This window comes from Pseudonaja textilis, chromosome 4 (assembly GCF_049901715.1).
Source record: "Pseudonaja textilis isolate UNSWEBS1 chromosome 4, rPseTex1.2, whole genome shotgun sequence".
In the NCBI taxonomy this organism is placed as follows: Eukaryota; Metazoa; Chordata; class Lepidosauria; order Squamata; family Elapidae; genus Pseudonaja; species Pseudonaja textilis.
In genome coordinates, this window is record NC_141993.1 from 50,127,765 (window position 1) to 50,154,122 (window position 26,358).

Here is a 26,358-nt window from a genome sequence, read left to right on the forward strand (position 1 = left end):
CAACTCTTATAGGCTGAGGGCCAGAGGCTTTTAACCAATAGGAGGTGAGCCTTTCCGGGGAGACCATCCGCTGGTGTGACCCTTCACGCCCTTCGGATTGTGTCGCTGCCTCTGATTGGCTTGCTGAGCTTGATAGGCGGATAGGGCCTCCGCTTTCCCGAAGCTTTATACTGAGAAGTGAAGCTTAGGCACAGCCGGATCTCTCTTGCGAGGAAGTGGGGGCGGCCACGGGAGGGTCGAGCTGAACCGAGCCGCTGGGAAAGCTCCGCCCCTTCTCCTGATTTGAGATTGGGGGTGAGTGTGGAGCGGAGCAGGATCGAGGTGAGGCTTTGGTATCTGGTAGGTCTCCATGATCTGGTCCAGGGAATCGGTGTCTTCCTTCCCCCATGAAGCAAACTTCTCCAACCTTGAACCCTCTAGATGCCATGAATTCCTATAGTTCTCGCCAGCGCGGCAAGGACGTGTTGGATGCGGTGCTGGCAGTTTTAATTCAGTGCATATGGACAGCGCCAGGTGGGAAAATATGCAACGTGGGGACGTTTGCTTCGTCGGATCGGCGTGCTTGGTTTCAGAGCTCTATAAGATTGAAGTTGTGGGTTCTGTGGTTTCCTTCCTGAAAGGATGCCGGTGAAGGGGAAATGCGGTTGATAAGGCTTGCAGGCTCTGGATCTCTTTGTATCTGGTAGTTATTAATCACAGATCTCTTCATCTATGACTAAATTGAAAACTTGCTTCATTTCTGGAAAAGGATTTAGGGTCCTTTTGTTATGTATATTGAGATAATGAAAGATGTCATGAGGTTTTTGTGTGTGTCTGTTTTGATGCAATTTGTTCAGGTAATAGAATTGCCCAGTTAGACTATAATGCAGAATGTGATTTGGTCTTTTTTTTCTACCACAGATGCACCTCTCAACTTTCGATAAAGGGTATAGGTTAAGGAATTGTTAGCTCTTGTCAGCATATTGGTTGAATACACAGGTTATTTTCCTTCCAGCTTTCCCCTCTGTGTAATCAATATTTATGAAGAGAAATTTTGTTCATAAAGAAATGATAATTGGGGTAAATTAATAAATGTAAATATAATGATTTTATGCATTTATTTTTGTTTGCAATGCACTTTCCATTAGATTTTCATGCAACTTCTTCATGCAAACTCAATTTGTTCATTATTGTCTGAATTGGAAATATAATTTTCTGTAGCCTTAGAAGTATGCAGCCCATGGATAAATGGCAATTTATGTTTCACTTCAGTGGGACAGAAGTGAAATGTGTTGCTAGTTTATTTTGTTGTTTGCTTATTAATTTTTGTATTTACAACTTCCACTATTTAACAAGCTTTGAATTTTAGGTTTTAATAAATGTTATGTTTCAAAACAGTGTTATTTCAGAAATGATTAACTTTGTTCCCCTTAATTTTACCTTCAGGGAAATAAATAAAAAATTAAGTTAAATCACAAATGCATATTTACAGTATGCAGGTATCAGATCGTGATGGTGGAGTGTCCACAGGGAATGGATTAGACGCTGCCACAGCATCTGATGCCCAGCAAGTTTCGCCCTCTCACCCTAAGCCTCCTTCCTTGGACCTCTTTAATCTGGTGGTATCCTATAAGCAACTAGAGCTGTACCTGGAACCACTGCAGGATGTTGCTGAAGGAGTGTGGTTCCTCCTCAGGTTAGTGCTTTTATATATAGCTACTTTTTCAGGTCATAGTTCAACAGAAACTTTGCCTGTTGTCATAATAAATTCTTTTTATAAGACTTGCCTTTTCTAGTGGGAAAAAGAGAAAGCTTTTTTGGTCTAAATGTTTAAATCAAAGGATGTACAACTTCTTATGGTCATTTTGTCCTATTGTTTTGGTGTTCATTTTATTTTAAGACCATAGAAAGAAGCTTTGTTAGACCATAGAAAGGCTTATCTAACTTAGCATTCTTTCCCATACTAGACTTCTATGCAAATACACTTCTTTAGGATCATAATTGCTGTGATTCTGAGATTGCATGCAACTCCTTTTCTTAGCTCTTAGGATCCTTTTCACATTGCTTTTAAGCTATGATGAAACATCAACTCGTGCCCTACTGATGCTGGAAATAGAATGGATTTTTAACAATAAGGTGTTATGTAGGCTTCACATGTACTTTAAAAAAGAATTTTGGATTGATTCAAATCCCAGGAAAAAAAATGATACTAGATCCTTTCTAATTCTTTATGCAGCCTCCTTTATTCACTTTTCCTCAGTGGCCTTCCTAATTAATAACTAATAAATAGCATCCTTTTGAGATTGTAAATGTTTGATTGCTTCTCCACAGCTGGCAGATGCCCTTCTGCTCTCTCCTTACTTGTTTGGGTGTCAACTTTCTGCTGCTTACTCTGAGTGAAGGTGAGAAGTGTTGGACGGATATGCTGGGCAATTCTAGGGCCTGCTTTCCCATAAATCATGAGATGTGATTGAATTAATGGGAGGACAGTAGAATATGATTTTGTTCAGGACTAGCAGGAGCTTGTCATCATGTAAGGTGGGAAAATCGCACTGACAGCTGGTACTGAAACTTCCTTTGATGAGGCCGTATGTTAGGGGGACAATAAAACCACTGCTGATTAGATAAGCTGTGGGTGGCTTAATAAACTCTGCATCTATTCTATCTTGCATTGTAGCTGCTTGGTATGGGCTGTGTGCCCTGCTCATCTCAGTGCCTGCCATGCTCGGCTATCTACAGGAAACATGCCACATCCGTCTTACTGAAGAGCAGCTGGCACGCCGTAGGTATCACAGTGTGCGGAGAGAAGATGTGAGAAAAGTTCAACTTTCTCGAAATGAGGCTGTGGCTGAAGTTAAGGGCTTGTAAGTCTGGGAGAGATGGGGTTGGGCATTGTTTGAGCATGGAATTGAAGGGTTGCTGCTTGATATATGCTGAGCTAATAAGGCTGGAGAGGGGAGTGTTTTGTACTGGCTTGAGCTTCTTATTAGGAAATCCTATAGGCCGGAGCTGTCAAACTCGTGGCCCACGTGCTGGATGTGTCATGCATTGGCCACACCCATGCCTGGTTTAGCGAAGGGGGAAAAAGTCCCGATACGTCACATGACTCTGCCGTGATGACGTGAGTTTGACACCCCTGCTATAGGCTGAGTCCACTATAGTAACTTTTTAATTTTTTAAATGTTTTTTGAGGAGTTGCGAATCTAGAAGGTTGTACATTGGGCCTATTTGTGGCAGTGCAACCTCATCTAGTACCAAATGTGGCAAAATCGTAGAATCGGAAGGCCCCCAAGTCACTCAGTCTTGCCAGGGTTTAGTCAGAGCCTGTTTTTCCCCATCCAGGCCCCACAGGATAAGGTATCAACAACATCACTTAATTCATCATCATGGGCAGAGATGTATAACGGGGCATCATCAACATACTGAAGATGCTTCGCCATTTGCTGATAGAGATTTCACTCAACAGCTTCATGTAGAAGTTAAATAGGCCACTGAAACGCACAGCATCACACGAGGAAGTTGAGATCACTCATTTCCAATCAACATGACTGGAAGCAACCCTGAAGAAAGGAGGAGGACCACCAAAATACAATGTTGCCCATTCCCAATTCCTGGAGGGTATCTAGAAGGATACCATATATTGAAAGTCACTGATGGGTCAAGTACAGTAAGGACAGATGCACAACCCAATTTCACCAGAGATTATCTAAAAGTGTGACTAATACCGTCTCCATCCCGTGTTCAGGCCTGCACCCTTACTGAAAGGGATGTGGACAATCCCTTCATCCAGGCTCCTCTAAAGTGACTTCATGACTGCCTTTACCACTTTTCCTCAAAAGGGGAACTTAGATATTCAACAAACACTAGTGGGATCCAGTGATGGCTTTTTGAGGAGAGGGTGAACCAGCACTTCCTGAAGAGGTGGAGGAACAGCCTTCTCACTCAAGGAAAAATTAACCACATTATGAACCGCCCTATATGTGTATGTTTGTATTTATTGCAGGGTGGAGAAGACACATTGGTGTTCCACCCTCCAATCTATCCCTTCTTCCAATAAATTCACTCTTTTAATGGCACAATTTAGAGGCCAACCATTGCATTTGCATTACATTTGAGAGGTTACTGACGGATTGGCTGGCTGGTTTATATGCTATTCAAGGCTTCCAAGTTCCAAGAGTTTGGGAAGGGACTGCTTGTGTTTGAAGAAAACTAATATGACATCACAAATGCCACATGACTTGCCGTTGATCCCACACTTCACTGTTTGTGATATGATGTAAACAAGAGTTGTGCAATATTGAATGTAACCCAATAGTGATGCACGTGTGGAGAATTTCTCTCTTAAGAAACATTGGACGATCATTACATGTTTACTTGCACTGCTGCTCTGAGGATTCCCCCCATAGATTAGCATTACATCATTTCACCCACTGGGGATATCATATATCATTACTTTGACTCTGTAACTCTATACAGGATGGAGAGTTTTCGGGAATATAAGTGATTTCATTGTCCACTTCACAAAAGCATGAAATGATAGTCTAGAATAGTGGATTGATTTCAGTTACTAAAGAAGAAGACACATTTTTAAATCATTGATTTAATAAACTTTTTGATATGTTTAGAATATACAGCAGTTACTATAGCTTTAGCATATTGATTGACTTTCATATGATTGCATAGTGCTGTGAAATCAGTAAAAATGCATTTTTAAGTACTTTGCATGGAATACTTTATTTATGCACATTTCTTCTCTAAATACCAACTGCCCTTTTACCTTCTATAATGATAAAACTTATGTTTGATAATTTTGTGTGTTTCTTTGAATAGAGCGGCTTTAAGTGCATGTTTTAGTCATATTGCATATGCTTATTTACAAGTATCTGAATGGTTTACATTTGGGTAGGCATGGGCAGAATGAAATTGTTGGCCCCAAAGAGGTTCTGCAAAGTTGCTTGCCATTGTTACCTCTAAGGAATTTCTGCTTACGGCAGATGCTTGTTCAGGATTGCCCAATAAAGTGTCATGGTTCAGCAGGGATTCAGCAATCCGGCTCTCCCATATTTGGAATACATCACATGTTGTAATGGATCATGCTGACTCTCATCTAGTCTGGGAAACTGATACAATTGCTTTTTGCCTCCATCTCTGCCTGCCAATCTAGGGTTAGCTGGCTTAAGAAGCTCCTGCAGGTCTCCCCCAACTCATGATGGGTGAGCTTAGCATGTCATAATTGATATTTTACTCACCCAATTACTAATCCAGTGTTACAAATTTGGACAAAAGTTCTGAACACATAAATAATCTGCAACTTTCTGCATCCGGTTTTCACTGGCATGTGCAATATATTCATCCCCATCCAGCAGATCACAAGATAAAGTCTTGTGACAGCACATTTTTCTATCCTGTTACAATACATGCCTTGTTTCATAGCATCTGGCATTGAAGCATGTACAGAAGTAGGAGAAATATGATACCTCGGCATGCTAAATGCACATGTGGCAAAAGAATGTATTAACTTATCCCATCTTGATTTGAGTTACAAAAGTATTATTTTTTTCTGGAATGCTTGGAACTTGTGCTTTAAAAAAAATAAAAAATTGTTAGAGCTGATTAAATTTAAATTTTGGTGGCAGCATTAATCCTAGCTTCTTCTATGTGTGGACAAGGGGTTTGCTTTCTGAGTGTTACTGATTTCTAGGATTACCCTGGAATAAATAAAGGGCTGGGGAAAGTTTTATTTGTGAGGTTAGGTTGTTGAAGTCTCTATGTTGCAGTTACTGACTACAGTCACTGTTTGTCTGTGAGCTAGACACCACAGTTATATTTAATTTCTTTGTCTTGTCTTTTCAGCCTGATCCGATTAGAAGTGCTCCTGAACAGGCTGTGTGGTGGCTGTGAGGCAGCTTACCGTGTCTTGTTCTGGGAGAACCCTACTGTCTCCTCCCAGTAAGTATTGGCTTAGGACAATGGTGGGCAACCCTTCCAGCTCAGAACAAGCTGTACATTTGTTTGCTTTTGCTTCCTCCCTGAGATAAGTTGTTTTAAGCTGTTTTTCCTTGAGTCTTTTTTTCCTCAGTCTAAATACATCATCTTGAAGTTCATCACCAAATTGTGTTTAGCGGTTGAAGCATTGGGGAAGGAAAGTCTGGGAGTTCTTCATGAAAATTGATACGTCCCTGCTGGTCTTGCTTTTCTTAGAAGTTGAATATAGACTCAGGCAAATCAGAATGTGCATATGATTAGGTATAATTGGATAGAACCTTTCATTTCATTGGAATATAACACATTGTTTGCCTGCTGAGGCCTGCAAGGCTGTTAAGTGTAATTATGGGACAATGGGCCAGGACTATAAAGAAAAAGAGGCAGTGTTTCAAGAACATAGCTTACTTCCAGGAAAGTTACTTCTGCTTTTCTGGAGCTCTGCTTACCGGCCAGAATCTTTTCCTAGCTTTTTGGCACTCTCTGGTATTCAAAATATTCTCAAATATATAACTTCAACTATTCCCTTCCATCTCAGAAATTAGGGGTTTTTTATATTCTTTGTACATGCACATAAAAATAGTAACATTTTAAAAAGTGATACAGCTGTCTAATTAATAAGCAACTCCCTATATTGGCAGTTGATGGTAATAATTTAAAAATCAAGTTCATTTACGCAAAAAGGCTCAAAAGCAAATTACAAATATGATCTAAATTTGACATTACATAAAACAATTTAACAAATAAAATATTTAATATTAATGAAGGTAATCCTTGACTTATAATTGTTTAATGCATTTGGAGTTATGAAAGCTTGGTTTATAATTAATAAAGTACTTCCAGTCATCATAAAATGTCAAATTGCCCCCCTCAAGGTCATATGATCGCATTTCATGTGCTTGGCAACTGGCTCACATTTATAACTGCAGATCCTTTGGTCACATAGCTGTGATTTATAATGTTTTTTTGCCAGTTCCCACCATTTTCTACTAATTTCCTGTAAAAAAATACTTATCGGGGGAATGGATTTGGACTTAATGACCATGTGATTTGCTTAACATCTATCATAAAAATGGTTGTAAAATCAGATTTGTTCATGTGGTTGTCTATTTCATGGTTTATGACCAAAATTCTAGTCCTGATTGTGGTGGTAAGTCAACACAATTAAAAAAATAAAACACACACACAAATATGTCTAACCTTGTTTTTAAAGCCATAGTTAAAAATCTGGCCATTTCACTCAACTCAGCCACATACAAATTTCCTTTGCCTATGTTTATTTCATTAGACATAAAATATATGTAAATTTACCGACATTTCTGAAATCAAGAGTGAGAAAAAAACAACACAAGAGAGGGAAAGTGACTCCAAAAATGCACGATCATTTTACACTTGAACAATATTGTTAAAAGAAATTAGATTTTAAAAAGTTTTATTAGTATGCTAATTCAAAGGAAAGGGAAAGTTAGGTCTGTGGAACTAGTATATCCCCTGGATGCAGCAAGATCAGGGAAAACAGATGAAAGCAGTGCAGAGAAGTATTTGTAAAGGAGGAAGGAACCAGCTTGACACCACACAGTGAAGCCAATGTTTTCATTTTCCCTGGGAAGTTGTATTTGAGTTAAGGAGTTTTTAACTTGCCTCCCCCCTCTGTCCCCCACTTCTCAGTTACTGGTATCTCAGTGTCATCCTGTTGTGCAGGTATGTTATGTGTCTTCTGCTCCATTTTTGTCCTCTACTCCTAGGTTTTATGGGATGCTGATGGGTTCAGTTTGTGCCGTTTACCTGCTGCCCCTCTGCTGGATCTTTGTTCTTCTTAATAGTACCCTTTTCTTGGGCAATGTGGCATTTTATCAAGGTAAGTTATCAAACAATTATAACATGCTTTCTATAAGGCAGCCTTTGACTTGAAAGCTTCATCTAGACCACGGGTGTCAAACTTGCAACGTCATGTTGCGGTCACGTGATGTTTCACAATGTTTTTTCCCTTTGCAGAGCTGGGGTGGGCGTGGCTACCAGCTTGATGCTTGACGCATCTGGCCCAAGGGTCACCAGTTTGATACCCCTGATCTAGACCAAAGTGCAGCTGTTTGTCAGCTAACTGGACACAGTTGATTTAACAGCATAACACCTGTATTGGATCGCGGACTGGCTGCCAGTTGGTGTCCAAGTAGTGGCTGCTATCTTTGAAAAGCCACCTGGTTTAGCCCCCAGGTTCGTTTAAGAGAAGGATACTAAGAATTCTCATCCCATGCCTTTTAGAATATTTTGCCCCCTACGAAATGGCCCTGTCAGCCCCTCATAGTAGACCAAATTAGGTGGCCAGTGTCACGTAGCTCAATGCTACTTCATTATAAAGCTATAGCAACAGAATTTTGCAAGTCTGGATCTGCTCTCTTCCCTCCTGCTTCCCTTTTTTTATGAGAACTGATGGGGGAGGAGCTTTCTGAGATGTTTACTCATGTTACTTTTATGGCTCTGGACTCACAATATTAATTGATTGTTGCCTTGATGGTGGTTCTTTCGCCAGTCCCTCAAAGCTATTTCCTAAAATTCAACCTGGTCCTGAGCTTCTCTACTCAGATTATTATTGAGGATTTTAAATTGTATTTTCATTACATAGCACCAAGTCCTTTAGGAAATGGGTTATCTGTAAATGATTGTATAATTAAAATGTAAACAAATCATTTCACCTGTGAACTTCTCTATTGCATTGAGACTTTGGTAAAGAAAATTGGAGAAAATGGTTTTCAAGGTTGAGGCCTTTTTTGCTAGACACTTGTGTGAGGAAAGGAATCAATTTTATCATATTCTGTGCTGACTCTTAATGTAAGTGGGACTAATAAAACATTTTAGGTCAGGGAACAAGTGGAGAGAGAGCAAGGATAATTTTCCTTTTTTTGCTTCCTCAGTCCCATGTTACATCCATATCAACTAGGTGGCAATGCCATTTCCTGCAATGTAACTCTGATAATGCTGGAAGCCTCATCGTTGCAAGACCTTCTACTTGAAGGAGCTCAGTTTGCAGTTTCTTGTGGAACACGCTGGCAGAGAACAAGGAGTAGGATAAATAAGCCTTTGAATCTTAATAAAATGGAAGTGCAATTATCTGCAGATATTTAATATACCTATGAAATACACTATACACCTGGCTAATTTTATGGAGGAAAACCTCTTCAGAACTTAGCTATTTCATTGAAACCCACCTCTAATTGCTTGCCATGTCCTCCTACTGGTTTTTTTCACTTCTCAGAATCATTGCTGATTGCTACAGTAATGCTGCACTCAGATTTGGAGCCTGTTTTTTTTTTTGACATTTGCTTGGGAAGGGGGCAATTTATTGTATCCTTCACACAGTTGAAAATTGAGACTTATGATAGATTTCCTCAAATTTCAGCAATGTGTGGCTTGTGTACCTTTTCAGTGATGAGGCCACTAAGGATGTATCCATCTTCAGAAAGAAAGCCCTGTGGTGAGGGTTGTATTGAGAAAGTGATGCTGTCTCAGTATTCCAGTTGCATTTCCTTGATAGAGTAGATTAGATTTTCAGGAGAAAATATACTGTAGAGATCCATTTTTGGTGTGTAATCGACTGAAAGCCCTGTTGCATACTTTGTCAAATATAAAATTTAGGGAAGCTAACCCTCTCCTCCCAGAAATATTTGGTTCCTCACTTTACAAAGCAGGCAGAGTTCTTAGGCCAATTTCCTGAGGTGAATTGTCCATCAAAAATCTGGGGAAATTAACTTAGACCTCTTATTAGTGGGTAGCAGGAGATTAGTATGGAGGAAAATAAACCTTGACTGAATGGCATTACGGTGTTCAGGGTTTGTGTTGGAAGTGCATTCTGGAAAATTCATTCATAGCCGTATTTGGTTCTTCTGGTTTATTATTATTTTTCTATGTGGTGGCAGGCAGTGTAATGGTCAGTAAATGGTCTCTTTCCAGTGATGCTAGACCTAAAGTCAGCTGTAGAGCAGCGCTTAGGTTTCAAATCCATCCCTGTGGCTCCAGAGCCTGAAGAGCTGGATCCTGGAGAAGTGGAAGCTACTGTCTTGCCAGATTGGACACCTACCCTGACTGGGACTGAGGTAAGACTTGGTAGAAGGAGCAAAGCAGATAAATAATTAAATCTGTACATTCTGAAATCCCCTTCGTAAAATTTTATCTATTCTGGCATAATAATCTGGTGACCTAAGGATTGCCTGCAGTATTATTCTTCTGAGAGAATTGCCATCTTTTTCTTTCCTTCTCCCTTTTGGAGTTTTGAAGTCCCAGCTACTTATTAGGCAGAAGCAATGCTGGTTCACATCTGAAGACAGTGAGTTGTTAATTTCTCTGTTCTACTATACTTTTTCATCTTAGTCCTGCTACTTTACCAATTTTCTAAGTTTTTTCCTGAACAATAACTTCGAACTTTTTTTTTACAGGACCTAACTCCTGGCAGTGTGGAGGAAGCAGAGGAAGCAGAACCTGATGATGAATTCAAGGATGCAATTGAGGTGTGTAGTTTGAGAATCTAGAGTGGTCTGTCCTGAGACAAATAAATCAGTTTACACCTGCCCAATGCTCTCCAGAGATGTTGGACTTTAACTCCAAGTTCTTGGCTGTGCTGTATGTAATTTATAGATATTATAATCCAATGTCTCTGAAGAACACCAGGTTGGGAAAAACTGGAATAAGGAAATATTGATAAGCCAGTGGATTAAATGTGGCATTTGGACCAGGGTATTAGATGAGCCTTATTGGTTGGTTTGTTGATGCTTCTCATTGATTAATATGGAATTATCCATTTGAACGCGTGGCAGATATTAATTTATTGTTGTTGAAATTTCTTTTTCAAATTAATTTGGGATTCCTTGTTGCTTTGATTTTAATTTCTCAATAGTTGCTCAGAATAGAGGTAGAGAAATAAGTGGCTATAATAAGTGCTAAAATAAATTCACCGTTTTTGTTCTAAGGTTAGTGAGAAGTTAGATCGAGTTCTTCATCTATGATGTAAATACAGTACTTCTATATATGTGCAAGTAATAAGAGGGACCTCTAAATAATATGCTGTCCTATAAATAGAAAGGAATGGATTTAAAGACATGATACTGGGATTGGGCTGTACTGTTTTCTGTCTTTTGGCCATCTTCTCTTGTCTTTTGTCTTTGCTGCAAGAACAGGAGACTCAGCTGCTTGTAATGGTGAGTGCAAGAACTGGGCTGCTCTGTCCTGAGCTTGTATTCCCTTTTAGTTTCATTGTTTGTGAATCCTAACATCTTAAGAACCAGTCTATGCTATACTTTTTGTCTGCATCAAATCCCATCTCCTTATCCACTCTTCCAAGTTGAAGGATTACAGGATCCAGTCTGGGTTGGTTACTGGACCAGACCTTTAATCTTCTGAGCTTTTGGACTTGTTCTGGAGCCCCTCCTCAGAGTGCTTTTCTTTCACAAGATGTGTGAGAAAGTTCTGAGAGAGAGAAGTTCCCTGAGAATAGGCCCCAGCATGAGTCCAAAAGCTTGGAAGACTAAACCTCTGGTCCTGGTGACCGATCCAGATTGGATCCTGCAATATTATCCTGGGACACGTATATTCGCCGTCATTCATTTGAGGGTTACTTTTAAAGTTTTTCGGCCATTCCATCCCTTCTCCAGGCTTGGCCCAGCTTTTCCTAATGTTTGAAACTGTTCTTCTGGATTGTACTTTCCAGGATGTCTTTATGCCTTAGAGTTTTTCCCAGACAATATGTATACCGCATTCCTCCTAACCTCTCTTTTGTCTAGGAGGAAGACGACATCTCTCAGGGCTCAGGAGAGTTTGAGCTTGGCCTTCCTGACAGTCCCTTTATGAGCAGGAATGATGTGATTCGTAGCAGGGTGTCACGGTTGACAGAACGACTGCGCAAACGTTATCCAACCAACAACCTTGGTACCGGACTGAAAGGGGAAGGGGTGGAGGGTTACCAGTAGAGGTGCATATTGTTGGGAATTAAGCAGGATTGTTCAAGGGTATAGGCAGAAGAGGAGGCCTGTCCAAAAACTACTGCAGAGGAAATTAGCACTGAGTAATTTTACAGGGGTCATGAAGAAAAATACCATCCTGACCCCAAATGGGTATGCAAAAATATCAGGGCCAAGAAAAAAATAACCTTCAGTGTCGTTTGGTGTAGAGGTGGGCAACCTTTTATTGCCTCTTCCTGGTTTTATTGGTTCCCAACAGGCACAAGAAAGTATGTTTAGCTTTTACCTTATTTAAAGTATGCGTGTGGTTAAGTTTTAAAACAAAAAGGCTACTTTAACTCTCCTTATTTTATCAATTTCCACTACATCCAACTTCATCTTTTCTAAGTTCACCTGCTTTACTAGTTATTTCTTTTAAAAAAGTTGTACCACTAAATTTCACCAGCACTGTATTAGAAACTTGGGGTACACAAAAGGCTGGGTGCTGGGTCCAAAAATGTGTGGATGTAAGATAACGAAGGGAATCAGGGTGTAAAATTGATTTTTAAAATCAAACACAATTTGATTTTAAATTAATTTTAAATTAATGGTAATTCATTATATTTCATTCATTTTTACTTAATCGTGTTCTGGGAAAACAATTCGACCAGAATCACCTAGTAAGGTGAGACATTTTCTACCATCTTCCTCTATTTCAGCTGTTAATAGCTGATGCCCACTACATATTTGGTTCCTCTTGTTTTAAGGCATGAGGAGGGGTGTATTTCACCAATGCTAATTTCCATGTGTATATAGAATTTTTACATTTCTGCACCCGATTCAAGGTTTCGGGTCAAAGAATTGATTTCTCCCCAAAGAAGGAGCATATTTATTCAGTGTTTTGTTTTGGTTGAATCCAGATTTTCTCATATTCAGATTCTTGCATAGGATTCTCATTCTGAAGTTCTTAGCACAAACCGACTCCAGGCGAGGCTGGTTGAATGTGAACGGACTTGATTTTTGTGAGTTACGTATGAATCCAGCCACCAATGGCATGATGGAATTATGGATGAACAAAGGCTTTACTCAGTGGTTGGAAAAAGAAAGGAAGGCTTTCTTGTGGTTTTTGGTTTTGCTTACTAAAAGAAGAAAAGCAGTTATTAGGTGTGATAGCTGCTTGTATCCTTCCGCTCTGTTTCAGGAAACTGTGCAAGCTGTTCTGCCACTTTCTCTGTCTTGAAGAAGAGGGTGAGTCTTTTCTCCAGCCCACCAACTCCCTCCCTGGCCTGTTTCCATTTTCTTCTTCCCCTGCTTCATCCTCTTGTGGATCTCAGACGGAGCTCTGCAGCCTGCTCACTCACTCACTCGTCTCCTTGCCTCTTTTCCTTCTCTAGCGAAGCTGCAGCAACTGTGGGAACAGTTTTTGCTCCAGGTGCTGTTCTTTCAAAATTCCCAAGAGCTACATGGGGGCTACAGGTAAGTGAATAACAACAACAACAACAACAACAACAACAACAAAAAGGAGACGGGGTGCAGGGGAGAGTCATTTAGGTAATAGTCCCATGGGCGAGTCTTTTCCTTTCCCATTGGAGATCAGGGAAATCGTGATTTGCTATAGTGGGAGATAATAGATGGTCTGAAGACGTGACATGCCTGGAAAAAGGGATACTGGTAGTCCTTGACTTACGACAACAATGAGCCTAAAATGTATGTTCTTAAGCGAGACAATTGTTAAGTGAATTTTGCCTCATTTTACAAATTTTCTTGCCACAGTGTGTTAAGTGAATCACGGCAGTTGTTAGGTGAATGTGGCTTCTCCAACAACTTTGCTTGTCAGAAGTTCGCAAAAGGTGATCACATGACCCCGGGACACTGCAGCCGTCATAAGTTTGAGTCAGTTGCCAAACATCTAAATTTTGATTGTGTGACCATAGGGGTGCTGCAGCAGTCGTAAGCGTGAAAAACAGTCGCACGTCACTTTTTCCCCCGTGCCATTGTAACTTTGAATGGTCACTAAATGAACTGTTGTAAGTCGAGGACTACCTGTAGTGAGTGGGAAGCTGCATGAGCTTTGAGTAGCCCTGAAATTTTGATTGGTGTTTCTAATTGCAGCCCCAGATGCCCAGCGGGAGACTGTCTTTGTATGTGGGCAGTGTAACCAAGCACTCACCAAGTGAGGAGCCCATATGGAATCCAATCTTCAGATGAATCTGCTGGGGATCTCACACTACACTAGCTGCTACTTGAAGGGAGACAAGCAACGGCACTGCATCTTTTCTTCCTCCCTATACTTGTAAAAAAAAAAAAGGAGGGCAAGCACATCTAACCTGCTGACTGCTCTGTGTGCTCCTGCTCTCTTCCTTGAAAGTAACTGAGGAGGTCTCTGCAATCCTGGCTGTGTGGAGGATTCTTCATGCACTAAACCAGGGGTCTCCAACCTTGGCAACTTTAAGACTTGTGGACTTTTAACTCCCAGAATTCCTCAGCCAGCTTTGCTCGTTGAGGAATTCTGGGAGTTGAAATCCACAAGTTTTAAAGCTGCCAAGGTTGGAGACCCGTGCACTAAACTACTGTAGGCTTCCTTCCCTTCTCCCAATTCTCCCAAGAGCAAATATTTCTAGTCTGCGGCACCATTTTTTTTTCCTGGAGTTTGGCTGGCAGGAGGTTGGCTGTCCTCATTTTTGAAAGGTCACCCTTGGCACTTGAACTCCTCAAACCTCTCAAAGTGTTTTGCTATTGCTGAGGTGCCATCCCTCTCTTTCTGTGTGTTTGTGTGTTCTGAAATGAAGGCTGGGTCTTTGTTCAGATGATGGTTATAGTTGGCTCTGAGAGCAGGCTTTGCAGGGCCAAGAGGATCAACTGTAGTTGTCCAACCGACGAGGTAGCTGGATCTACTTTTTCTGCCTATTTCAGGTGAGGATAATGTTTCCCTCTCTTTTCTATTTCCATGCCACTGGCTTTATTTTGTTGGTTTTTATCTAAAGCCCCTTTTATCATGATCAGACTAGGATCTGGAAAATGTGTGGTTTTCGGCCCTGCCTTGTTAGAAGGCAGAGGCTGTAGTTAACTAGGGGTTTTGCTAATAGCAAAGCCTAGCTGAAAGTCAGGGAGCTTCCTTAAGAGATAGATCACTTCTACAGAAGTGAGACATGGTTGGTCTATTGCAGAGTAATATATATATTCTACCAATAAGCAAAATCCTTGGGTGTGAAGACAACATTTTTGGAATTTGAGGTAATTTTTATTGCTGTGATGACTATAGGGTCCCTGCTATGGATAAATATTTCTGGAAGAGGAGCATCATTAGGTAGATAGAACAATGGAATATAGCATGGTAGGGACTAAGAGAATGAGAGCAGGACAATACATGATAGGGTGGGTTTCTTCAAAACAGACATATTGTGTCTGTAACATGCTGACGCTAGTGGGATATGAGATGGAGGAATAATATAAGTAATACTAAATGCCAAAAGGAAATGTGTGTGTGTGTGTGGAGTTGACAGTATCTCGGACAGACCCTTTGAGACTCAACCATGGTGAACTATTGGGTAGGCTTGAATGGAAACATAACTGAGAATGTCTTTTGCTTTGGGGACATTAGAAACATAAATACAAAGCCTGGCTGGAAATAGATTCAGAACACTATGCTTTTGACTTTAATATATGAACTCAATCTCCCCATTTTTCACTGTAGAGAGTTATACATGTCATCAAAGTCATTTGGTTTTCCAGTGCTAAAAATATATTGCAGGACTAAATGGAGTCTTACTTTAAGATGTGAAATGACTTTATAAAATCTTCACAGTATGTCAGGCACCCACAACATTTTTGAGTTGCTTGTATCATTTGAGAATGTGTTGTGGATGCTCACAAAAATGATTGCTGGGGCAGAGAAAGGATTTTCTACTGACAGAATGGCTCCAGACTACTGACAGAATAGCTCTTTGCTCCAGACTGTTAGAATACTACCACCACCAACTACCACCCCTGTTTCTCCAAGGACCCCTAGTTCACTTCTACTTCTACTAAGCTTTGTCCTTTTCTGGATAGGTGGCTATCTCCAGGTGGATTTGAAATACAGTATCATTCATATATATATATATATATGATTGGCATTTTTCTTTATGCTAGGTTTCCAATTGTTGTAATGCATTATTTTTTAATATGTAACGTGTGGTGGAACCAGGAGGCTGGTAGCTTCTATGAGAGGAGTCTCTGTGCAAAGATGGGAGGCCCCAGGAGAAACATGGCTTATAAATTAGATAAAAGATAAAACTTGTTGTTTACTTCCTGCTGTTTTTTAAAATGTCAAAAGCAATGGAGACTTTGGTGTCTGTAAAACTCGTCAGCAGCCATTCAGTTATGTCCGATCCAAGTCCATTCTATGTCTGCAAAACACATTTTGTATAATACTCACCAACATCTTCAAGTGGGTTTCTGAGTTGTTAATTCATAGAAGAGATAAATAGGTTTCTTCATTCCACCTACCAATAAGCATTTAAAAACCAGTCAGCTGCTGTGGAAAGGAGGTCTGTGTAAGTAACAATACAATAGTAATAATATATTACTCCAGATTTTGTACACCACTCATACAATGTTTCTAATAATTTCTCTTATGACTGGTGAAGTATGATTTTTTTTTAACTTGACCAAGTGAGGAATTCCTGCCCCCTCCCCCCAAACCGCACATACACAATTGCACTAGAGTAGATCAATTTACTCTATCCTGATAGTTGTTGCCAAATCCTCTTGCTAAGATAACGTAAAGCTTTTATTACTGTATGTATTGCCACTTTATTGGAAATATAAGACAACAGTTGCTGCTGCTGCAAGACTTGCAGAGAAACTAGTCATGCCAGGTGCTGAATGGGTCAGGGGTCGGGTCAGGACTGTTATAAAGTGAGAGCCTGAGGTCTCAGCCAGCCCCAGGTCATTTTATGTGTGGCCTAATAGCTTTTCTACATTAAAAAATTGTGTCATTTTGTGTATGGCTTTCAAGCTAAGAACTTAAAGGATCATTTGTTAAATAAATTAGCTTGACAAAGCTTGTAGTTCTTCTCCCTTGAATTAGAAAATATTCATTATTTGTAGAGTTGAGGAAAAAATAAACTGCAAATGATCCCCCCCCCCCGCCCCCTGGAAGTATTTAAGCAAAGATGGGTCTCACATTGGCAGATTTAGTAGATATAAAATGATGTAGGGCAGGGGTGTCAACAGGCAGGATGCGTCATGCACAGGCCATGCCCACCCCAGCTCCACGAATGGGAAAAACGTAATGAAACATCACGTGACGGCAATGTGACGTGGTGAGTTTGACATCCGTGATATAGAGGAACTATAAATCAAAAAATAGAATTTATGGGTGTGCTCAAATTTCACTGGCTGTTTCCTGGGAGTCAGCTTTAAACTTGTTCTTCAGGATAATGGTGGTGTGTGAAAAAAAACATGTAGGATCTTTTTTCTACAACTTATCTTTGGAGAGGTAGAACCCTAACCTTTTAAATGAGTTTGGGTTACATTAGTTTGAGAGAAGAACGAAGAGGTTTTGTTTATAAGAATAGACAAAAGTTCTATCATAAAAGTAATTTAAGAGGATGTTTTGAAGAAGGATGACACAAAGGTAGCCATTGATAGGGAAACTTGAACAAATGGAATCCCAGAGCTGGACAATTCCCTCATGTCAGCAAAACATTTATGCTTCCAACTTTCAAGACTATCTCTGTGTGTGTTTGAGATGATTTTATGAGGAAAAGACTTGCTCTATGTAAGGGGCACACAATGCAGTAGTTGTGAAGCTTAAGTGGAGAAGTGCGTTTTGTCAGTTTTTAACCATCTATTTTCATTTTATTCAATTAGCAAATAGATAATATTCTTGCAAGGAAAAGTACAGATAACATTAGAAGTAATTAAACCTGGAGATTTAGGAACTAAAAGTTCTCATTTATCGAAAATATTGTATCTTTGGTGGCAATCCCACAGATTTTGGCACTACATAATGTCTGGAATACAGTGGAGGATAGAAAATGTTTCTTTTTCAAATTCTATATATAGTGCAAATAATCTACCTATCAGCATTTTTTCTTCTTCCCTCTGCCACCCATTTTTGTTCTAAAACTTCAGAAATGTCCATTTTTTCACCTATAAAAATTCACCTTAGACCAGGGCTGTCAAACTCATGGCCCACGGACTGGATGCGTCACGTGCTAGCCACGCCCATACCTGGTTTGGCAAATGGGGGGAAGTTGTGATATGTCACGTGACGCCACTGTGATAATGCAAGTTTGACACTCCTCCCTTACACAAATATTTTAAAGAGTTATGGCAACAATGTTGGCAGAAGCAATCTTGATATCCACAGTGTATGTGTCATGTAAGACTGTTTGCTCTAGTGGTTAAGGCATAATGCTAGAAACCAGGAGAGTAAGAGTTCTAGTCCCACCTTAGGTATGTGACTTTGAGCCAATCACTCTGGCCCAACCTCATAGGATTGTTGTGGGAAAATAGGACAAAGGAGTATTACATATATTTGCCACCTCGAGTTATTTACAAAATAATAAAGGTGGGATAAAAATAACATTAAATATGTAATTTTGCAGTCTCATATTTTAGAGTTGCCAGGTTGAGATACACTGTTAAAAGTATCTGAAAAGGCTTTTATCCTGTTTGGAAAAGATATTTCTTCCTGTCCACTCTTTTCCCCTGAAAGTTTTGGCTAGAAATAAGTCCGTATGAAAAATATATCTGTGTGCAAGCAGGATCATTCCTTTCCATTTGTTTTAGGCAGTTCTCCTATCTCCCAGCTATGCTAATGCTATATATGCCTTTGTGTGCTCAGCTTGAGGATACAAGGAAAGCAACTTCCCCCTGTTTGCCATCTGGCTGGTGTCCATTCTCTTGGAGGTCTGGCATTCTGCATGGGGGACAGCCACCTGGAAGGCCTGATTGGTTTGGTATCCTTCCTTGAAGGCAAACACAGGAATACTATACTCTGACACATTGCCAGCCTCCAGAATAATATTAGAATTAGTTTCAAAACATATCCAGCAACTTGGCCTTAACATATACGCACATGTTTTAGGGTAGAGCTGCTAATGGCAGGGATGTATGTATGTAAGTGAAATTATGGGTAAAGAATCCCTTTTGCTCAAAACTATTGACTGCCTTTTAGCACCATTTCAAAAAATTGCTCAATCTTTGCTTAAAATTCTATTTGTTTGAGTTGGAGATAAGAAAGCCCAAAATTTGGTCAGGCCCAGTGGAGTCCTAGGTTGAGCAACATGTATTTCTTCAAGCACATGAGAATACAGTTATCTGCCATACTTGGAACCTGATTCCTGGACTGTTGTTAAAGAAATAATGTAATCAATCATTTCAGAGAAGTTTAAAAGAATGTATAAATGAATGGTTCATTAAACATAGATTTCCTGCTCTTAATCTTTATGTATTTCAAGACTTTTTATTAGAATAAAATGAAAATGGAGGAATTAATTTCAAAAGTTCCAAGTTTAATTATATGTTTCCATTAAAATACTGAACAATTCCGATGAAAAGAGGATACACTGGGTATGATGATATTATTCAAAGCCACAAAGGCTTTTTTTATTTGGCAGCTGATGGTATATCGAGGATAAGGAAGTATTTCTGTAAGATCTCTGAAGTCATATGAGTATCAACAACGTGCAGGATTCCTCCGAATATTTTTAATCAAACCCAATTATCCGATGGAAAACAGAATCCTCAGAAAAATGGGCTCTACCAGCTTGTATCTTGATGTCAGCCTGCCCACAGAAAAAGGATATTTATATGGGGGGGGGGGATTCAGTGGGGGTCTGATCCATAAAATAATGGATAGTGCAAGGAACATGGATAAGAGAACATGAACTTAACGGCAAATTTCATTTCCTTGTTCTTCTTCTCCCAGCGATAAATGGCCAAGACTAACAGTCTCCCACCCACTTTTCGGCCCATGACCAGAAAGCTGCCACTGAGATCATCAAGCTGAGGGCAAGGACATGTGCCTGCATTCTTCATATACAGTACCAGCTTTTTGGTGTCCTTGCGTTTCAGTGGCCCCACTTTGAGCAGTTTTTTTTTCTTTTGAGTGGCCACTAATCGCCTCTCCCCGTTTTCCTTTTTGATCTCCTTGATGCGCATCTTCACCACTGTGGAAGAGAGGATAGATCATAAATTGCCTTAAGACATTACAAATTAAGGAGGGAAGTCAGTGAAAGAAGAAGTAGAGAAGTAGATAGAATTGTAAATATGCAAAGTATGGTGTTGATGAGTATAGTCCCTTTGATTTTAAGGTTCAGAATTGACTTTTAAAATGTTGGCAGAGGAAGACCAAAGATAGATGGCGGGTAAGCTGAAGCTGCAGAATAAATGGGAGTGATTTACTCAGCCCTTGCCACATTATCCTACTGGCTACTTTTTTGCACATGACAGATGTGTATTTGTTTCAAAGCCCAGCTACCAGATTTTTAGCTATGTCACATTGGTCATCCCTGAAGTCCATTATTGTTTCAGTAGTGAGCGTATCTGGAAAAGGTACAGATCATCCTTTTTTTTTTAACAGTATGAATTCAGGGGTTTTTTATCATTGAAAACTTTATAGAGCACAACAGCATTAAATGCAGATATAGCATTTATGGGAATTACTGCAGTTATAGTGATATACCACCAATTCCATCTTGATTTTCCCATGTGAGGGAGTTCTTTGGGTGACTTAGCACAGGTTGTTTCTTATAGAATACCACATATGAATGGACGTTCCAAAAGGCACAAGAACTGGATCATCCAAAATGAATGAGCAAATTTGAATTTAGTTATGTGGGGGGAAATGTGCTACCTTGAGAGGAGCTTGTTACTATGTGCAACCTGGAAATAAAGGAAGGTTAGGTATTGATTTATGACAACTTTTGGGGAAAACCCTGGGGGGAAAAATAAGGTAATGCTATAAATTGTGTTTTTGAAGGGAAATATTTAAAAAAGCCATTTCAGTTTGGGGGAAACATAACTGGTGCTCATCTCTGAATCAAATGAAGTAGAATTCAAGATTGACAACCTTAAATGTGACACCTGAAGTAGAATACCCTGCAAGCCCATCTCTATCTCCAACCTCGCCTGTGGTAACTTGCTTTCCTTTTATGGCACACAATTGCCCTCATGAAGCAGCTGCCTTTGTCTGGGTAGGTCTAGCTTCTCTGAGGATGTGAAAATGAATGTGAAACGTATTGTATTCTGCATCAGAGTAAACTCTTCTGCTGCTGGTATCATCTTGTCTCCTATACAGTAGATCCTTGACAAGGAAAATCTGCCATATTTAAGCACGGCTATTTTCAGTCTTCTGTTTGCTTACACTGATTACTCTAAGTATCTGGTTGATCTGATCTTTTGAAGAACTGAACTATAACTACATAAATATTTTATAATGATTATTTTTAAAATGTATACCTTGGCTTTTCTACAAGGACTATTCAAGGCAACAAATAAATGGTACACCCTTTTAAATGAAGCACTACAAAATTAACAAAAGAAAAAAATAAAAAGTACTGGAAATTCTTTAATAATTATAGGGAAATATAACACTATTCCTTATTATTAGTGCCTGGAGATTGTCTTCAAAAAATGAATTCTGATCAGGTTGTTATTAAAACTTTGTTTTTAAAATGTAAGAATATTCAAGGGTTTGGAAAGATATAACTCTGGCAGTCCTAAATGACAAGACTGCTTAGAAATGTGAGAAAATATCCTAATTTAATCTATTGAGAGATGAGATGGGTTCAGAGTGACAAAGATTTTTTCTTGGAGTCATAATTTAGGGCTACTGTGAGTCAAAAAAAAAATCACACTGATTTGATCCCAGAAACAACCTGGAAGCTGCTGAAGGATCTGATTGAAAATAGGTGGAGTTCAAGCAGGGAAAAGGAAGTAAGAATAATAAATATTTAACATATTCCCAACAGCTGCTTATCCCAGATCTCTGCTGTTGTTTTGTGTGTATGATTTACCAAAGTCACTGGAACACATCTGCTCCATGATGCCATCCGCTTTGTGTTCCATCTCGCACTGGGTGCAAATCTTTGACACTGTAAGATGGAAAAAATGAATGTGAGCTTAGAAAAATCGGGCATATTTAGCATTGTGCCATATATATATATTCCTGTCTGTTTTCATAGGCAATTGATTTCAAGTGATTTCCTAATTTCCTTGCCTTGTTATGAACTTTTTAATTATCCTGAAATATCTTGAACAAATAAAAAACCATTTCAGTATAGTTACTGATCTATATTTTTTTAACATGTTAATGGGGATGATTAAATAGATGTGGAATAATCATGTTTATATGAAATATAAGTTTAATCAAATTTAATTTTTACCTGCCTCTCCCATACCTTTCCACTGCAGCCCCCAGCATTCTACGCAATGGTCAAGTGAGACCAAGACAGCAGGAAAGGGAAACATGTTCACGAACGTATCTCTTAATGGGATGCATTATTAGAGCATTGTTCTCTAGCGGTTACTCTGGATCCTACATGGGGATTGAATTCTATCAACATCCATGAAGATCTGCACAATTACTACATTAGTATGCATTTAAAGAAAGGGAAAGAGGAAAGTGAGAAAAAAAGGCAATAAAGGGCAAAGAATTTTTTTCCCCACAAAAAAAACCAAGTAGGTCTAGTTTTCTTCCAATTTATTAAACTGGAGAGGCTAAGGCTCTTACTGTTATATGAGTATTAAAATACAAGAAATGTGACAACTTTCTTTTTAATTCAGATAAAGACATAATTAAAGTTGGACCCATACTGTGAGTTTGAATTAAAGATATATCCTGGATATGTAAAATACATTGCATGATTATTTCTTTAGCCTTTTTGTTACTTTCTGGACTCGGCATCAAACACCAAACATGACTTGCTTTCTACACGGGCATGTAAAGAACTTTACTAGCAAGGAGCTCTTTGCCAAACATTATACTTAATCAAGTAATTGACCAAAAATGATAGAAAGGACAGAATAAAATCTGTACTGCCCTTTTGAAGCATGCAGAGAGAAACCCCATTAGAAGGCATTATTAGCTGTTCCTAAGTATCCAATGGGATGGGAGTCAGTGGATATGATCTCCAAATAAATTTCATATTAAGTTTCCATGAGAAATTTTGGATTTGGGCCAAATCCCCCCTATACTGGCAGCACTTATACCTCATTCCAACTGGGAAGAGTGACGTTGTGGAATCCTTGGTGCTCTATGAGTTCCTGTCTGTTCAAATAAAGACATCCTTCAGCCACCACAAAATAGGCAAGGGGGGCAGTTGCTTTTGTGGATGATTATTAAAATTCTACCTGACTGATTGGGGTTAGTGTCCTTAGAGTGAATTGGGGTGTAGGAGTTTACTCAAACATTCCTGAATGGCTGTGGTATCTTGTGGATATAAGAGACAGAAAATGAAAAGACAGGCAGTATATCTAGGGAAACTTAATTTTTGCAGGCAATGATTTTGAGTCTGTTCCTATTCAAGCCAGAGAATTTTTTTTTTTGCCATCTTGTTTACAGGACACAGCTGATGGGGACTGGGGTAAGTGGGGGAGGGGAGCTCATGCAGAATCTGCTTCAGACTTGTCTTAGACAAAGAACACACCCCTGTAACTTTTGTACCCAGTGTCAAGGTTTAGTTATTAACAGGACTGGTGTATGTACACGAGAGACAGACAGATTAGTGCTGGTGTTTCAAAATCATCCATTTTAATATTCCTCTATTTTCCTGCTGGGTTTTTTTTTCTCTTGCTATTAAAAAAAATGAAAGAGGGAAAATAAAAGTTTGTTGATGGAAGCACTCTGAATCATTTCTGGCTGTCTTAGGGATCAGGCACAGGTTGTACAGCAGAGCAATTCTGAAATGAAAGGACCTGGAGCTAAAAGCTGTGCTGGCAGTATTTTTCAGCCTTGGCAACTTGTAGAGATGTGGACTTCAACTCCCAGAATAGTCAAGATTGAGAAACACTATGTACTGGAGTTTGGCTCTAAGGCCAGGGTTGTGGAAATAAACTCGTCTATATGTTTTGCCTCCATATCTGTCTATGGAGATTCTCATCATCCAGATCATGGTTGTCCCAAAGGTGCTTTTTCAACAGGCAACTGGACTTTCTGGGTTTTAAAAAAAAACATTTCACTTCTCATCCAAGAAGCTTCTTCAGCTCTCAGCTCCATAAGTACTTTTGATTACATTCACAAGCCTTTTTGTGGAAAATAATACTTCCCAGATTCCAGATGTAGACTGGTTCTTACCAGGTCCAGATTTGGTGCTCACCAAGACCAGGTGAGGAAAAAAAAAGAGTGTCTGTTCTTTTTCCAGCTTGCTCTATGATCGGAATACTTCTGAAATTAGCCTGGGTTCTCTTTTGATCAAACCGTGCCTCCAGCTGGCTGCTGTGCCAAAGAATTTGCAAACAACTGCTTGTAGATAGCAGATGTGCATGCCTGGGTGTGGGCAAACATTTGTTGGTTTTAGTTCTAAAATCTCTGTGTATCCACCTCTCCCCTATTGCATGCTTGAGAGGATGAGCTCCTTCAGGTTTATTATGTGAAGAAGCTTGCACCTTTATACATGATGAAACGTCCAACATAATGTGACTTTTTCTCTAGTATGCTTCTATACTAGAGAAAAAGTCACATTATGTTGGACGTTTCATCCTGTATGAATGCTACTGCTTTTGTAATGAAGCAGATGGTAATGTCCTGCTCTTATAATACAGAGTAAAAAACATTGATATGGATACAGGGTTGTGTGGCAAATGTCTGTACAATTTGCTTAATATGGAGAACTTGTAAAAGATAAGAGGGCAAGAGTCCAGACTAGTGTTTTCCAATCTAAGACAACTTCTAAGTGTATTGACTTTCAGGCCAGCATGGTGACTGCTGAGAATTCTAGTACAGGTAGTCCTTGAAAACAATTCATTTAACAACCATTAGAAGTACTGAACAGTACATAGTGTTTCTCAATCTTAACTATTCTGGGAGTTGGATTTCTAACGGTTGAACAGTACTGAAAAAAGTCAAAACCAGCCCATCTGGAAGTACTGACCCCAGGAAACACTAATCTAGACAGAAGCATGCATAAGATTTGTTTCTAGTAACCAAAGTCCAAGGAGTATTGTAAAGTGGGGTTCTATAGGAATTGTATAAGAAATAGATTTATTAATTTCCCTCCTCCACCTCCCATGCCCTCCATGCTATTACCTGATGGCTGAGTAACTTGGTTGTTTCCAAACTGCACTGTGATACAGAGGTCGTTGTCAAAGGGAAATTTGTTGCAGTTGAGCATATCAGGCCAGGGGAAGCCATAGGATTCCATGACAGGTGCACATGAATCACGCACAACTTCACATAAAGAACGGCATGGATAGATGGGCTGGTCCAGGCAGACAGGTGTAAATAGAGAGCAGAGGAAAACTTGTGTGTCTGAGTGGCATCTCTTGGCTAGGAGAGGTACCCAGCTGCTGGCTTGTTGCTTGACCTCAGGCATAGATTCATGCTCCAGCAGATTAGGTAAGCGCATGCGTTTGTAACCCACGTTGTGGCAGAGCTGCAGATCAGCTGGGATGTCCACACACTGTGATTGCTTGGTATAGAAGCGTCCATGCTGAAAGTTATCTGAAGGCCAGCTGTAGTAATCATACTCCTGACTCATGGACTGCACCCAGCCCTGCACCAGAACCAGTAGCACTCCATCCAGGACATTCCACCGAAAGATCATGGTCCAGAGATTACGCTGTTTCTGCTGGAAAAGAGGCAAGTGAGTTGCTGCAGGTGCCACTGGCAACTAACTTTACTTCTCTGTTCTAATCCCAGCCAAATTGAGCTGCCAGTACCTGCTATAGAAACCAGATACCTATGCCCAGGAAAGCAAATCTCTTCTCTCCAAGTGGCTCTTTATATTTGTCACTACCAGTGGGATGGAAGGAGCTGAATTCACATAAAGCCTCCGCTCCAGGCTATTTAGCACCACCCCTTCTAAGTTTGCAAAGGAGCCTCTTGGGGGTCGCCAGCAGCCAATCTTCACTAGCAAGCTTCCCTCCTCCCAAGTCTGACTAGGGTGCCAGCCACGATGATGTCCCCACCTCTAACTCTGGGCTGCTCCTCCACCCTCCTTCTTTCCTCCTCCTCCTTCTTCCCTGCTCTGGACCATCTGGGTTGTTCATATGCCTTTCACAACAATCTTGCTCTTTTCCATACGATACATTGCATCAGGCTCCAGCTGCCATTGCCCTGAAACGCTACAAAGCAACTAACGTTAGGCAGCAGATTTTCTGTCTCCAGGCTTCATTTCTGGAGTGCATTAAAAATGAGCAGATTAGTATAAAGTGGCTTTTATTCTCCCCTCGTATTTCAGGTGCAAAGTATGTTAGTCCCGATAAGCCCCGCCTGTTTTGATTAGCAGTCTCTCTAATGTATTGAGACAAATGTTTA

General features: G+C 39.9%; 2 protein-coding genes across 11 annotated transcripts; one reads left to right on the plus strand and one right to left on the minus strand.

Annotated features, from left to right (window-relative positions):
- Nucleotides 1–89: 89 nt before the first annotated feature.
- ZFYVE27 (zinc finger FYVE-type containing 27) lies at nt 90–19,443 on the plus strand. 10 transcript variants are annotated; one of them, XM_087932916.1, is made up of 13 exons: nt 158–513; nt 1,472–1,675; nt 2,311–2,381; nt 2,657–2,843; nt 5,833–5,928; nt 7,707–7,819; nt 9,910–10,052; nt 10,392–10,463; nt 11,130–11,150; nt 11,733–11,877; nt 13,090–13,136; nt 13,283–13,364; nt 14,001–19,443. In XM_087932916.1, exons 1-13 carry the CDS (start codon nt 500–502, stop codon nt 14,063–14,065), a joined length of 1,260 nt encoding a protein of 419 aa, XP_087789042.1. In that variant the 5' UTR covers nt 158–499; the 3' UTR covers nt 14,066–19,443. The 10 variants fall into 10 exon arrangements, with proteins under 10 accessions (XP_087789045.1, XP_087789048.1, XP_087789042.1 ...); XM_087932918.1 differs by having other exon boundaries at nt 158–339; XM_087932917.1 differs by having other exon boundaries at nt 158–321.
- A 214-nt stretch (nt 19,444–19,657) lies between these two features.
- On the minus strand, nt 19,658–25,876 carry SFRP5 (secreted frizzled related protein 5). Its single transcript, XM_026701225.2, has 3 exons — nt 25,129–25,876; nt 21,899–21,976; nt 19,658–20,050 (listed from the first exon to the last, which is right to left on the minus strand). Exons 1-3 carry the CDS (start codon nt 25,643–25,645, stop codon nt 19,707–19,709), a joined length of 939 nt encoding a protein of 312 aa, XP_026557010.1. The 5' UTR covers nt 25,646–25,876; the 3' UTR covers nt 19,658–19,706.
- Nucleotides 25,877–26,358: the final 482 nt, after the last annotated feature.

Bases quoted from the DNA above. Each gene is read 5' to 3' on its own strand.
- ZFYVE27 (XM_087932916.1), top strand. The intron at 10,464-11,129 runs GTGTGTAGTTTG...CTGCAAGAACAG, and splicing joins AATTCAAGGATGCAATTGAG to GAGACTCAGCTGCTTGTAAT. The intron at 11,151-11,732 runs GTGAGTGCAAGA...TCTTTTGTCTAG, and splicing joins AGACTCAGCTGCTTGTAATG to GAGGAAGACGACATCTCTCA.
- SFRP5 (XM_026701225.2), bottom strand. From the start codon at position 25,645: ATGATCTTTCGGTGGAATGTCCTGGATGGAGTGCTACTGGTTCTGGTG. The intron at 21,977-25,128 runs GTAATAGCATGG...TCCATCTTACAG, and splicing joins CCAAGTTACTCAGCCATCAG to TGTCAAAGATTTGCACCCAG. The intron at 20,051-21,898 runs GTAAATCATACA...TCTCTTCCACAG, and splicing joins GATGTGTTCCAGTGACTTTG to TGGTGAAGATGCGCATCAAG.